Consider the following 15,924-nt stretch of genomic DNA (forward strand, 5'->3'; position numbering starts at 1 on the left):
TAACTAAACAAGTCACAATAAAATAAGGTATTAATACTATGATAATAATACCCTGTAAATAAATCTATTGATTGAAATGTTTTAGTAATAGAGATGTAGATATTACTTTTAATTAAAAGAAATGAAATTCGTTTTGTACGACATCCGGTTAGTACGACGTAATATCAGCGGTCCCTTGAGCGTCGTTGTAACCGGAGTCTACCGTATATTTCAAACTATATTTTTTAAAAGAAAAGATGAGGAGTGGCAGGTTGGCGTGGTACGGTCATGTAATGAGGAGGGATGAGTGTCATATAGGCAAAAGAATGTTGGAGATGAATGTTGATGGATGGAGAGGGAGGGGTAAACCCAAACAACGATGGATGGATTGTGTGAAAGAGGACATGAGAAAGAAAGATGTGAGTGTTGAGATGACGAAAGATAGGGGAGAATGGAAGAGGAAGACATGTTGTACCGACCCCACATAACGTGGGATAAAGGTAGGAGGAAGAAGAAGATTTTTTAAAAGAAAGGTAAAATGGAGATCTTGGTTTTCTTACATCAATTGCTTGTATTACTAGGGGCTCTGGGAGCTGTAGACATGCCTAGAAAACGCAAAACTGACGAATCACATTCAAACCACACAAGCCTATTTTAGCAATATCCGCATTTACCAAATTTCCAAAAACTGGAATTAACTGGATAAAAATGATCATCGTGCAAGTAATACCTGCTACGATATCATCAACATCAGAATTCTTAAAGGTAATTGCAATTACTGCGTAGTACGGCCATTTACTAAAAATCCTCAAAACCGGTTAATAACCGGTTAACCGGTTTTGAAGGAAAAGTCTCGGTTATTAACCGGTTTTTTAATTTAACCGGTTTTTGCATACCCTAGTCGCTAAAAATGGAAAAAGCGAAAACAAAATTCAACAATCCTCCTCCTTGCGTTATCCCGGCATTTGCCACGGCTCATGGGAGCCTGGGTCCGCTTTGACAACTAATCCCAAGATTTGGCGTAGGCACTAGTTTTTACGAAAGCGACTGCCATCTGACCTTCCAACTCGAAGGGTAACTAGGCCTTATTGGAATTAGTCCGGTTTCCTCACGATGTTTTCCTTCACCGAAAAGCGACTGGCAAATATCAAATGACATTTTCATATAAAATTCAACAATCCTATGGAAATAAAATATTGTCTTCGGTTACCGCGATAGTTAGTTGTAATTTTTCCTCAGTCACCCGTTGACCACGAATGCTGTAAAGTGTTCGAAACGTCGGGATGAATTGTAAATTCATTATACGCGATATAATCCGTTTCCATAGTTTTATTTCTATGGAAATAAAGCTTGTCAATACAGGTACAGGCACATACTTAGTTATTTCAAGGATAATATAAATATACTCTAAGTAGTTAAGATTTCAAGCCATTTTGAGCTAATTTTTTAGAGTTGGTGGACAAGTAAGATTGACCCATAATATAATAAATAATATTTAGGCAGGTAAATAATCTATTTGGCCTTGTGTTTCATTTTTATTACGACCAGTGTCGTAAGAAACAAAAAAAATACAACTACTGTCCATATTATCCTGATGTCATAGGTAGGTAATTTTACGCCAAATCTTGGGCATGCAATCCATTAATTTCTGTATGTACATTGTACTTGAATATCATAAAATTCAATTAAAATAGTAAATTACGATACGAGTGCGAAATAAAGGAAGTTCGAAACGAGTGGCGATAAATTAAAACACGACCGAAGGGAGAGGGATTAAATCGACACGTCGTACGATACACGTGCAAAAAGGAAATTCGTAACGCCGTGTCTTGCGTGGGCGACGGTCGCGCGACCGTCGCGCGGCCGTCGCCGTCGCGTCTCATACTTCCATATCGATAAGGTTTGATTTCGTCTGCGTCGCATCGCCGTCGCGCGACCATCGCGCGACCGTCGCCCACGCAAGCCACGGCGTAACTCGTGTCGATTTGAAACACTCCCTTCGGTCGTGTTTTAATTTATCGCCACTGGTTTCGAAATTCATTTTTTACGCACTTGTATTGTAATGTACTATTTCAGTACAGATGGTTTTTCATATCTTATCAGGTCGAAACTACGGAGGGCCATCTGTACTGAAAAACGTCGTACGATACACGTGCAAAAAGCAAATTCGTAACTAGTGTCGATTTGAAACACTCCCTTTGGTCGTGTTTTAATTTATCGCCACTCGTTTCGAACCTCCTCGTTTACGCACTTGTATCGTAATGTACTATTGTAATAAATAATATCGTCACTACTTTTAAAAAATCTCGTATCTCACGTTGTTCCTCAAAGTTAAAACGCAGTAAGTCTATATGCATTCCATACATACTTACTACAATTTTCTTTTCCCCTCACTAGCTCGGAAACACGTGTTTTGTCCTTTAATACCAGCGGGTAAAAACGCATTTTATCCACTAGTGGGTAAAGTAATTTGACCTTGAATAAAGTCAAATTAACTGCTTTAAAATTGATAAAAGTAGGTGAGTCTAGTAATAAAGATGATTTACCACCTGTGGAACTACTGGAAGCAGTGATAAACACATTTTTTGCGTTGTAGTTTCCTCGCTAAAGTGAGGTGAAAAGTTTTGTGTTACACTCGGGTGCAAATGTATTTTACTTCTCGTGTGTTAAAAAACTCGCAAGTTCAGGATTCTATTCTCGAACCACTCGCTTCGCTCGTGGATCAACTATAGAATCCGTTCCCTTTGCTCGTTTTTCAATTCCACACTCGGCGTTAAAATACAACTTTGCCCCCTTATATAACAAATAACTATTTCATTAACAGACGAAGATACAAGTTTTTTAAAAAGTAGTGACGATATTTAGTTTTGTAGTAGGTATACGACAAAACTATTTATGCTAAAAATCACAGCTACCGCGATAAGAGTTTGCATAAAAATAAAATTGCAACATATGTTATGTATAGTCCTGAGTGGATCGAGTGCCCGCGCGATGGCTGCAATATAACATTCTTGCTGTAACTCGTCATGAATTTGGCAATAGCTTCTTTTTCATTTAACAAAGTAATACGATCCGATACTTCTGGGCTTATCGCCCCAAATTCTTTTAGATGTTCGTATATACATGTCAATTCGTTGTAAGGAACAGGCTCTTGGGGTAAGGCGGAAAATATACTAAATCCATCCCCACCTTCAGCCAGAAAACTAGGCATCAGTAGCCTGTATGTATATTTGTCTTCTATTTCTGCCAATTCAGTGTTGCCACAGTTAGAGCATATTGCGTGCGCTTTAATGATTCGAGACCCTGCGGGTTTTAGTAAGTCGTAGGTTACTTTCATTCCAGAAAATTGCAGAAATTGCCCGACACTGTCTATCGGCCGCCATACAGCGACCGAATGCTCCAAAGCTCTCCTCAAAATGGACCCATTCATACTCACAATTGTCATGGTATCTGTAAATGGCAAAACATTTATCCAATCTCCTTTCGTCGTGTTAAAAGGTTTTTGTGGATAGTCTATTGAAACTCTTATTCTACCGCCCTGGCATATAGCTATGTGTACATCCGGGTACTCTTCGCTGTAATGTCTTTTTGTATAATTGATTAAAATATCTGTTATTATGTCTCCTAAGTTACATTCCTTTAAACGACAATTACCGTCTAGAGTAACATTAGATATACCGGCGACTTCATTACTTATTTTATAGACGCTTTCTCGATATCTGTTCACTATGTTTAAAACTTCAGGGTCTTCAGGTATACTGTTATTCAATAGTATCGGCAAACCATCGTATTCAGTTACTTCTCCATTCGAATTGAAAGTCAGATGTAAGCGTCCCATGTATTTTGTGTAGGCGTAAGCTTGCACTACTAGTACTTTCCTGCCATTTGGATCCGTTACGACAGTCGGGTAAGGACCCTCTCGTATTTCTGGTTTTTCCGTAAGACCTCCATTCCAAAGAAAAGTGTTCGAGTGTCCCCCAATCACTAAGTCTAGATCTTCAACACGTTTTGCTATTGCTAGATCTTTTACGAATCCCGAATGTCCTAAAGCTATGAGTATTTTGATACCTTGTTTCTTCAGTTTACGTACTTCTTTTTGAATGGCTTGTATTTCTTCCTGTATTTGGACTTTGTTTTTTGGGGCGAGAAAACTAGTTTCTGGCGTCAAGTATCCTATTATACCAATCTTAACTCCTTTCTTCTCCAACACTATAGACTCGTATAGATTATTAACTTCTTGCAGTTCAGGTACGTCGTCAAGTATAAGGTTGGCTGCTACAACGGGCGATGATATGTTCTTAATGAAGGGAACTAGTCCATCAACGGTTTCATCGAACTCATGGTTACCGAGTGACTGCAAGAGAAGAGAGTTACAAATTAGTATTAATTTTATTAGAAGATAAATGTATGCTGAATATAAATATTAACCCACCTCAAACGGAGTTCAGTTTAGTTTTAGATGATGAAATAAGAAAAATATCTAGGATTTCAGTCAGTTTATTCGTTCTTTTTATAGTAGCAAATAACTTACGTATTAGATTACTGATTGACAAATTACATTCACAGTTGTGTTTGACTTTATAGAAATATTCATTGGTTTATGGTGTACACATTTATAAAAAAATATTTCAGCAATTCTTAATTTTTAATTAGAAATTTAGCGACTGTACTCTCGTACCTATATTTAGTTAAAATTAAATAGTCTCACAACTTTGTACTAATGTGTAACGCTAATTCTAATATTCGTTCAAAACTCCATTCGTTTTATAGTTACATACATTACTTAATCAAAGAATAATAATACTTCTTATTTTTTGTCATGTTGGTCATCTTATAATTATTTAGGTTAAGATTTCAGGGGAAAACGATTACGATATGTTATTGTAGTAATTTTTTTTTGTTATCGTTAAATGCTGGATCGAAAGTAGTTTCAACTAGCTCTTTAAAATCGTACGATTACCGTTTTCCCCTGAGCTCGTAAGTTCTAATTTTATGCTTTTAGCATAGAGATATTAACTAGAGATATGTCATCTGAAAACTGCTGAACCCTCATTGCGTAGCAACGCAACACTTACAAACACATCGTAGCTAACTCTCTCTATCGCTCTTTTCTTATCTAGTAGCGCGACAGAGGTAGACTACGTTTCGAACGCTACGTAGCGATAATGATTGTCAGTTCGGCTAGGTCGGCTGAAGCCATTAGGTAATTTTGCCGTGTTCGTTGGCACTGCGTCTATTTCTATGTTAGTGCAGGTATTCTCTGGGGAGGGCCCCGCAGTTTAAAAATAACGGACGAAGTAGGAAAAAAAAATTGCACTAATGGGACGGATAGAATTAGTTTAAAATACAATACTGTCAGTCTAACATTATACAATTTACACAACATATATAATTAGGAGCATTATTTTCGGCAGTCATTAAAACAACATTGTCAAACATTGAGATTGTATAAATTGCTACACAAGTAAGCTCTACAGACTACAACTCAGTAGGTACGTACTATCAAGAAGGCAAATGGGAACTGCCAGCAGACCCGCGGATTTTAAGCGTAAATTTCATTTATTTATTACCTGATTAAACATAACCTAAAAATAAGAGTAGGAAGGAATCATTACACTAATTATTAGGGATATCATCAAACATAGTGAGACAGAAATGCTTGAAGAGGAATCTTTGTGATACATAGCTTCTTCATTAAGTAGGACGAGTCTTCCTTCCACTTGGGGAAAAACAGGACTTCGGTGACGTAGATAATACTCTGTGCATTGTAGCTCATTGTAATCTAATGTTTCTTGTGGTAGACCCACTAACATGGAATACCCATCACCACCATTGGCTACAAATTGAGGCATTATGACTTTGTATATTTGGGTTTTATTAATGTTTTTATATTGTGGTATTTGGCAGTCCCCACATCTTGCTCTTACTTCGACTACCCTAGATTTCGGCGGTCTTTTATAATCGTATACTACGCGTAATCCAGAAAATTGTAAAAATTCACCGTGATCTTGTAAATTGTTCAGATCGTAAACAGAGTGTTCCAGCATTTGGAATATCACACTACCAGCCATAGACACCGTCACTAAATTACCTTCAAACGGCATCACAATAAGAAGATCTCCTTTGGTAATATTTGCAGGCATATGCATATATGATATTGATGCTCTGATACCTCCACCTTGAATGATAGCAATGGGAGCATCAGTCCAATGCTCTCCTTTATAGAGCGTCGCATAACGGTAAACCATTGCGTCGGTTATTAAATTTCCCAAATTGCACTCGAGATATTTACAGTGTTCACCCGAAAGTACGACTGATGTATTTCCTATCACTTCATCGGCAACGTTTAAAACATCGTCTCTATAGCGTTCAATAATTCTAATGACTTCTGGATCTTGAGGTATAGAGTTGTCCAAGAGTATCGGTTGACCAGAGATTTTAATGGCTTCTCCTTTGGAATCAAAAGTCATTAGTAGTTTACCAAAATATTTTGTATAAGCGTACGCTTGAACCACAGGTACAGAGCGACCTGACGCCTGCTTAACGTAAGTTGGGTATGGTCCTTGCGGTTCCTCCGAATCAGGAGTCGTGCCGTTCCAAAGAAATGTATTGGTATGCCCTCCAATTACTAAATCCACGCCCTCTACTTCTTTCGCTATTTGCAAGTCTTTAACATATCCAGAATGACCCAAGGCAATAATGATGCGTATTTTCTTTTCTTGCAATTTTTTTACTTCTTCCTTGATGGCTACTATTTCGTCAATGTAATCAACGTTATTTGGAACTGCCAGGAATTTGGTGTCGGGTGTGAGGTATCCTACAATGCCTATTTGAACGCCGTCGATATCAATTATCATTGATTTCTTGAGGTTAGTTTCCGTCGCTAGTTCTGGCACATTAGTCAAGTCTATATTCGCAGTTAAGACTGGACAAGTTAAGTTTTCAATGAACGGGGTTAGACCCTTAACACCATTGTCGAATTCATGATTTCCAAGAGACTGAAACAAAAAAGAAAAGTTGTAACTTATGACTATTATCAATAATTTAATTAGGTACAAGAAAATCAGCGGTCGATAAGTATTACCTATGACAATAAGAATGCAATTACCTGTAATAATAAAGGTATTTACACGAAAGTTACAATGAGGGCAATCTACGCTACAAGTTAAAACAATTTCATGTTAAACTGATATTTATAATATAAAAATAATTTGTTCTTATAAACTCAGGTATGTTTTATATACCTAGTAATACTTTATTACGCAGGTAGACATCTGACGTAACGTTGAACAAAATAATACTGATTGTATAGAATTACAAGAATTAAAAATATTACTGCACTAATCCTAGCATGAAAATAGCACAGATAATGGAATAAAAGGACATGGACATGGCCACTGCTGAATTCACTTTTAACTTATCTTCATGATGTATTAGGATTCGACCTTCTGTAGCCGGATACACTGGACTAGTTTTATTTAAAAAGTCAATGGTTGCCGCTAGTTCACCGTAAACCAACGGCTGCGATGGTCTACCATAAAACATATCGAATCCATCGCCTCCCGTAGATAAGAATGCTGGCATAAGAATTTTGTACGTAGCGGTTTTATTTAATACTGAGTATGTAGGCATAGGGCACATACCGCAGCGTACAGAAACTTTTACAACTCTTTTTCCTGGGAGATACCTAAAGTCATATTCTACTCTACTACAAGTTAAAACAACTTCATGTTAAACTGATATTTATAATATAAAAATAATTTGTTCTTATAAACTCAGGTATGTTTTATATACCTAGTAATACTTTATTACGCAGGTAGACATCTGACGTAACGTTGAACAAAATAATACTGATTGTATAGAATTACAAGAATTAAAAATATTACTGCACTAATCCTAGCATGAAAATAGCACAGATAATGGAATAAAAGGACATGGACATGGCCACTGCTGAATTCACTTTTAACTTATCTTCATGATGTATTAGGATTCGACCTTCTGTAGCCGGATACACTGGACTAGTTTTATTTAAAAAGTCAATGGTTGCCGCTAGTTCACCGTAAACCAACGGCTGCGATGGTCTACCATAAAACATATCGAATCCATCGCCTCCCGTAGATAAGAATGCTGGCATAAGAATTTTGTACGTAGCGGTCGTAACGTTGAACAAAATAATACTGATTGTATAGAATTACAAGAATTAAAAATATTACTGCACTAATCCTAGCATGAAAATAGCACAGATAATGGAATAAAAGGACATGGACATGGCCACTGCTGAATTCACTTTTAACTTATCTTCATGATGTATTAGGATTCGACCTTCTGTAGCCGGATACACTGGACTAGTTTTATTTAAAAAGTCAATGGTTGCCGCTAGTTCACCGTAAACCAACGGCTGCGATGGTCTACCATAAAACATATCGAATCCATCGCCTCCCGTAGATAAGAATGCTGGCATAAGAATTTTGTACGTAGCGGTTTTATTTAATACTGAGTATGTAGGCATCGGGCACATACCGCAGCGTACAGAAACTTTTACAACTCTTTTTCCTGGGGGATACCTAAAGTCATATTCTACTCTAAGCCCTGACATCTGTAGGAACTGTCCAGGAGGACGTTTGGGGTTGTACCTCGCAACGGCATGCTCGAGCATATTCCAGACACGAGTACCGTTAAGAGTAACTTTTGCAGTATTTCCGTCAAACGGCATTACTGTCAATAAATCACCTTTAGTTACCACTGTGGGTAGATCAACATGAGCTATGGAAGTTCTTATTCCTCCTCCTTGCATGATAGCGATTGGAGCATCGGTCCAGCCGACCCCTTTGTATGATGATGCATATTTATGAACCATTGCATCAGTAATAAAGTTGCCTAGATTGCACTCTCTCAATCGACAAGAATGCCCATCTAATATGACCGACGAGTTTCCTATTACCACTTCGGATATTTTCAAAACTTCGCCACGGTAACGGTTAACAATAGTTAAAACTTCAGGGTCTTGTGGCACTGAACTATTTAAAAGGACTGGGTTACCATCGTACGAGACAATTTCGCCTTCAGTATTGAAAACTATATGTAATTTTCCTAAATATTTTGTGTAGGCGTAAGCTTGTACTGCAGGAACTAAACGCCCCGAACGTTGTTTGACCAGCGTGGGGTAAGGGCCTTCGGCTACTTCTACATCCGGAGTAGTTCCGTTCCACAAAAAAGTGTTTGTGTGTCCGCCTATGACCAAGTCGATGTCCTCAACTTCCCTGGCTATTTCTAAATCTTTGGCAAAACCAGAATGGCCTAGTGCAATCAATATTTTAACACCCTCTTTCTTAAGTTTGGCTACTTCTTGTTTAATAGCAACAGTTTCTTCAACGTATTCGACATAGTTTTTGATAGCTAGAACTTTAGTGTCTGGTGTGAGGTATCCGATAACTCCGACTTTGGTGCCGTTGACGTTGAAAATGATGGAGTTCATGAGGTTGTGCTCGGCCTGGAGCGCGGGCTCGTCGGCGAGGATCAGGTTGGCAGCCAGCACGGGGCACGTGAGGTTGGCGATGAATGGCGTGAGTCCCGATACGCCATTATCCAGTTCATGGTTCCCGAGGGACTGAAAAATCAAAACCAGTTATATCATGGCCGATTTACTATTTATAATTCTGTAGGTCATGCATCCCTTATTTTTTTAAATGTAATTATGAAACTTCTAAATTCAATGGAAACATTGAGCATTGTTTGAAAGGTTTTTAATAAAAAAAGTTTTGTTAGTTAGAATTAATAGACATATATATGAAATGAATGAATATTTACCTTCTTTGTTAGTATTAGCACTTAAGCCAATTAATAGCAGTTAATGCATTTCTGGTTAATAGTTTTGGTTAATAGTCTGGTTAATAGTTATGTTTAGTAACTTTGTGATTACTAAATGTTTTCATAATATATTTGTGTACTAGTTCCCATAGTATCTACAATAAAAACTTTTTACAAAAAAATACATCGACATGAGGTTCACTTTATGAAAGTGCTCGTTTTCGAGAGAAACTGCTCAAGTTTGTCAAGAAAACACCGAAATCACCATACATGTGCCTTTAAAATTTGGCACTCTTCATGGATCCCATCATCAGAACAGCTCCAGATTAATATGGGACCACCTTGGAGGTAGGGTCTCGGAGTAATCAGGTAACATACATAAAATAAACCCGAATATATAACCTCCTTCTTTATTTTCAGTAAAGAAGTCGGTTAATAAAAAGAATTTACTGTTGAGGATTTCATATTTCATGCGATTCAAATTGCCTTTAATAACTGAATCAGTAGAAAATAGAAAACTAGGATAGATATTCTGAATGCTATTTCTACTTATCTATATGATGTAGGTAGACCCCATGCAAGGCAATGCGACAAAGCTGTAGGTTATAATTTTGTTATCAGGATGCTGCAGGTTGTAAATCAACTTATTTCATGTTTCATGCAAAGCTCCATAAAATTCATAAACAGTCATGCGTATTCAGATTTACATAGTATCTAAAAATGGACTTACTTTTTTCATGTACAACAAAATTGAACACAACCCTTGTTATTTTTAAGGATTCAATATTTTATGTTTTTAAGTAGCCCAAAATAAAATCGTAATCAGGATTTATCTGTCTAGTATAAACCATTAAAATAATCTATAAGTATGGTAAGAAAAGAGAGACTGTCATTTTGTGCAAAGATATTTTATATTCCTGGCTACGTATTACAACTATTGCATAAATGGAAAAGAAGCAGTGACAGCTGCTATGAAAGTAATAGCAGAACACGACGTAAGTGAAAATGCTGCATCATCAATAGCATCAACATTGAGAAGTCTTATACGACCGGCCACTTCAGGGTACACTGGGCTACGGAGACGGATGTATTCCGCTACAGCTGTCAATTCATCGTGCTCATACATATCCAATGGCGGATTCCGGAGCATGTCGTAACCAAATTCACCATCCGCTAAAGCTCTCGGCATCAATACTGGGTACGTCCTAAAGCCCTCTATGACATAGAACGTTGGCAAGTAGCAGTTATGACAGCGAACTACCGCGCTGACAACCCGAGATCCAGGTTCTTTGGAAAAGTCATAAACTACTCGTACACCAGAGAAATGCAAAAATGCCCCTGAAGGATTGCGCAAGCTATAATCAGCGACGGCATGTTCAAGCATTTGATTGAACACTGTACCATTAATTTCCATCAAAACAACATTGCTTTCAGTAGGCAATGCAGACATTAAATCTCCCCTTGTTACAGCAGCAGGCCTATTTGCTGGTGCTATAGAATCTTGTATAGCACCACTGTGGATAATTGCTATGGGTGCATCAGTCCAACGTTCGCCTTCAAATCTTAAGGCATGGTAGTAGACCATAGCGTCGGCTATTAAGTTACCAAGGTTACATTCTTCAGTCGCACATGAGTCGCCATCGAGTACTACAGCTGTATTACCCACAACCTCATTATTCAAAGCTATGACTTCGTTAGAGTATTTGTTTATTATGTCAACAATCTCTGAATCTTGAGGGATTGACTTGTCAAGAAGAATTGGGTTTATTTTGATATCTTCTATATCGCCGTTTTCATCAAATTTGATGTTTATTCTGCCGAGGTATTTGTCGTAGGCTACGGATTGTAGAAGTGGGACAACTTTTCCGGATTCTTGAGTTTGAGAGGTCGATTCTCTCAGAACTTCTAACTCGCCAGTTATGGACTTTCCACTCCAAAGGTATTGATTTCTATAGCCGTTGATAACCAAGTCGACGCCTTCAATGTCTCTGGCAATTTCTTGAGCTATGTCAGTATCGGAGTGACCTAACGCAATTATAATTTTAACATCCTGACTCTTGAGATTGGCTACTTCATCTTTAAGCGCAATGATTTCATTTATGTATTCTATGTTGTTGCTTTCTACGGTGTTTGTATCTGGCGTAAGATAGCCGATTACGGCGACCTTAACTCCACTAACGTCAAAAATTTCAGATTTTTCTATTTTTTCATTCTTAGTGTTAGGGAATACGTTGCTAGATAGGATATTCGTTTTGATGTCGTTCAGGAACGGGGAAAGTTGGTCCGACGCGGCCTGTATGTCATTGGTACCCAGTGACTGAAAGATAAATGTTAGTGTGTTAATAATTAAGAAGCAAGTCGAAAGGAATCGTAAAAGTGGCGAAAATATTAGTATCTAAGCGGATAAATAGTCGTTTATGTTAATTACGAAACATAAAAAATTTAATAAAAAAAATGGACGAAATAATTGACTTAGTTTCTGTATCATGTACTTACTGCATCAACAACTTCTATTTACTATGAAATTAAGCAATGAAATCAGTTCGTTCATTTTCATGGATGTAATGTAACCCAACACCTTTCGTTTTTCACAAGATACAGACAGAACATAGATTATTTGAGATGAATTAATGTAATTTCCCGACATTATTTGATCGCAAGACATTTATTATTAGTAATAATTGGCTTTGAGCGTGATGTTAAAACATGAGCTAAGGTAAAATACCCCATAATGGACGGTGATGCCATTATGGATAAAAAAAACAAATCCTTAAAAATAAGTATCTAAAATAAGTTTCTAAAAACTGACGACTATGTACCATAAACTAGACTTGTAGAGCTGTTTAATTTTGAAGTTTCAATTAATTCGGTCATTTCTGAAGGATTTGGAGACAAGATAAAATTCACCAGTTTACTGAAAAAAATATCAAGACAAATTCTTAGTAATGTTGCTAAGAGAGATGAGTTCATGTATAAAATAATAAAAAAATAACGCACGGTGTAATCTTGAATGCGTTTTACTTACTGCATTAAGCATGAGATAAGGTATAAAACATACTAGTTTGTTGCTCCAAAGATATAAAGAAATGACGTTTTTTGCGAGTGTCCATTACTGGACCCGAAAAACTGCCTACCTCCTATGATGGACAAGGAACAATTTACAAAACCAAAATTTACAAGAAACGATCCTATGTTAAAATAACCCAAACTAATTGTATTTATGGTGTATAAAATTGACTAGGGTGTGCAAACCGGTTAACCGGTTAACCGAAAAACCGGTTAACCGAGACTTTTTGGCCTCTGTTAAAAACCGGTTTTTATAGTCTCTAACCGGTTAATAACCGAAACCGTACTTATTTCTCAAAATTTGGATAATTAGGCATTAAAAGGTTCAAAAATACGTATTTATTTAATGTTTTGTAATAATAAAGATTTATTCATTACTTTTCATTGACAACATTATTATCTGTCTGTAATGATTTAATTTAAAAAATTAGTACCGATGTAGTGTACATTTTATACAATACAGTAGAGTCCGGTTAGTATATTACGACTCCGCATAGACCTAACGTCCAACCTCTTACAACGACATAAGCACAGGTATTTTATTTGGTTTTCGTATGTGATAGTATGAAAGTACATCCGTTTATTACGACTCCGATTTTAACGACCAGCCTCTTTTTACGACACATTTTACACAGAATCCGTCCGTCAAGTCCGGTTGCAACGACGAGCGACAACGTTTTTAGTTTTTACTAGTAAATTGAGGAAACAAAGCTACTTCCACCCGAGCACGGCCCCCTGTCTTGCCTACAACAAGTAGCAAGATTACATTGTGGCCATGTAACTTTTTGAAGTATAGCTTTTAAAATTTTAACAATTTGTTCGCCTCGGGTCTAATCTTATAAGCTAAATAGAACCCAATTTGTATTTTTCGATTGCGTGTAAACTAGCTTTACTTACAAATGATGAGCAAGAACGCATACTAAAAAGGACTTTTTTAACTAAACAAGTCACAATAAAATAAGGTATTAATACTATGATAATAATACCCTGTAAATAAATCTATTGATTGAAATGTTTTAGTAATAGAGATGTAGATATTACTTTTAATTAAAAGAAATGAAATTCGTTTTGTACGACATCCGGTTAGTACGACGTAATATCAGCGGTCCCTTGAGCGTCGTTGTAACCGGAGTCTACCGTATATTTCAAACTATATTTTTTAAAAGAAAAGATGAGGAGTGGCAGGTTGGCGTGGTACGGTCATGTAATGAGGAGGGATGAGTGTCATATAGGCAAAAGAATGTTGGAGATGAATGTTGATGGATGGAGAGGGAGGGGTAAACCCAAACAACGATGGATGGATTGTGTGAAAGAGGACATGAGAAAGAAAGATGTGAGTGTTGAGATGACGAAAGATAGGGGAGAATGGAAGAGGAAGACATGTTGTACCGACCCCACATAACGTGGGATAAAGGTAGGAGGAAGAAGAAGATTTTTTAAAAGAAAGGTAAAATGGAGATCTTGGTTTTCTTACATCAATTGCTTGTATTACTAGGGGCTCTGGGAGCTGTAGACATGCCTAGAAAACGCAAAACTGACGAATCACATTCAAACCACACAAGCCTATTTTAGCAATATCCGCATTTACCAAATTTCCAAAAACTGGAATTAACTGGATAAAAATGATCATCGTGCAAGTAATACCTGCTACGATATCATCAACATCAGAATTCTTAAAGGTAATTGCAATTACTGCGTAGTACGGCCATTTACTAAAAATCCTCAAAACCGGTTAATAACCGGTTAACCGGTTTTGAAGGAAAAGTCTCGGTTATTAACCGGTTTTTTAATTTAACCGGTTTTTGCATACCCTAAAATTGACTCATTGCGTATCAGTTGGCTTTAAAAGTAAAATGTTAAACTTATTTCACTGTCCATAATGGGGGATCCATTACTGGAGAACTGCCGTCCATAATTGGAGAAAAAACACCTAGTTTTGATTTGTTAACTAAGAAGACCAACCCGGCTGGTCCCCGTGGGGAATTAGACCAATACCCTCCAAGCAAAAGCAGAATAAACAACAGTCACAGTATAAAAATATGCAGTTACAATGTGAGGTCACTAGCAACTCCAACAAGACTGTTAGAGCTGAATATAGCTATAGATAAGCTAGACTGGGACATTATCGGGCTTGCGGAAGTACGAAGAATGGGCTGTAGCATACAAGAACATCAAAATTATATTTTCTGCTTTACAGGACAGACAAAGGGACTTCATGGAGTGGGGTTCCTGATAAAGAAGAACCTCAGCAGGAACATTGTCAACTTCTCAGGAATATCCGACAGGGTAGCCATTTTGGACCTAAAATTCGAAAACCTACCATTATCACTTATTCAAGTCTACGCACCAACGGAAAGTGCTACACCAGAAGAAATAAACAAATTCTATGATGACCTGAACAAAGCACATAAGCTAGCAAATAAAAACCTAGTGGTAATGGGGGATTTTAATGCTAAAGTAGGAAATCCATTACCCCACGAAAAGGATACCAAAATTATGGGAAACTATGGCTACGGCAAGCGAAACGCAAGAGGAGAACGCCTCATATTACATGCACAGGAACACAGGTTGTCCATAATGAACTCGTTCTTCAAGAAAAAATGACAAGAAAATGGACATGAAAATCACCTGATCAAAAGACAAGGAATGAAATTGATTTTGTTCTAAGTGGCAACCGCAAACTTATCACCAACCTGGAAGTACTAAATGGGATAAACTTTCCATCTGACCACAGGATGCTCAGATGCACATTAAAACTAGACACCCCAAAAATCAATCGAACATCATTCAAATGTCTGCCTAAAGCCCTGAAAACGGAAGAAGAGAAAACTGCGTATATTGAAAACCTGAAAGAAAACTTCACGCAGATAACCAAGCCCAACCAAACAACAGATATACAAACCTACAGCAATATACTGGAAGATAATATTACGAAAAGTTTAAAGCCAAAAAAATGTACGAAAAATAATCAACAAAGAATACTAACAGACGACACACTCAAGTTGATATCTAGACGAGCGGAACTAGTATCGATAAAAGAAAAATCTAGGGAAAATAGAGAAGAACTGAAAC

The 15,924-nt window shown here is 37.2% G+C and overlaps 1 protein-coding gene across 5 annotated transcripts in view; it reads right to left on the reverse strand.

The window, feature by feature from the left end:
• Window positions 1-2,729: 2,729 nt before the first annotated feature.
• The window catches only part of LOC125230811 (protein 5NUC-like), a 53,705-nt gene continuing 40,510 nt past the window's right edge, over window positions 2,730-15,924 (reverse strand). Inside the window, exons 4-5 of one of the 5 annotated variants that reach the window (XM_048136036.1) lie at window positions 8,392-9,586; window positions 7,161-8,064 (exon numbers count right to left, since the gene is read on the reverse strand). In XM_048136036.1, coding sequence (XP_047991993.1) covers window positions 7,862-8,064; window positions 8,392-9,586 — 1,398 coding nt within the window. In that variant the 3' untranslated portion in view covers window positions 7,161-7,861. Of the gene's footprint in view, window positions 4,334-4,460; window positions 6,978-7,160; window positions 8,065-8,391; window positions 9,587-10,678; window positions 12,104-15,924 lie in introns of those variants that run through there. The other 4 variants (XM_048136034.1, XM_048136037.1, XM_048136035.1 and 1 more) reach the window with 4 other exon arrangements.

Source organism: Leguminivora glycinivorella, chromosome 11 (genome assembly GCF_023078275.1).
Source record: "Leguminivora glycinivorella isolate SPB_JAAS2020 chromosome 11, LegGlyc_1.1, whole genome shotgun sequence".
NCBI lineage: Eukaryota > Metazoa > Arthropoda > Insecta > Lepidoptera > Tortricidae > Leguminivora > Leguminivora glycinivorella.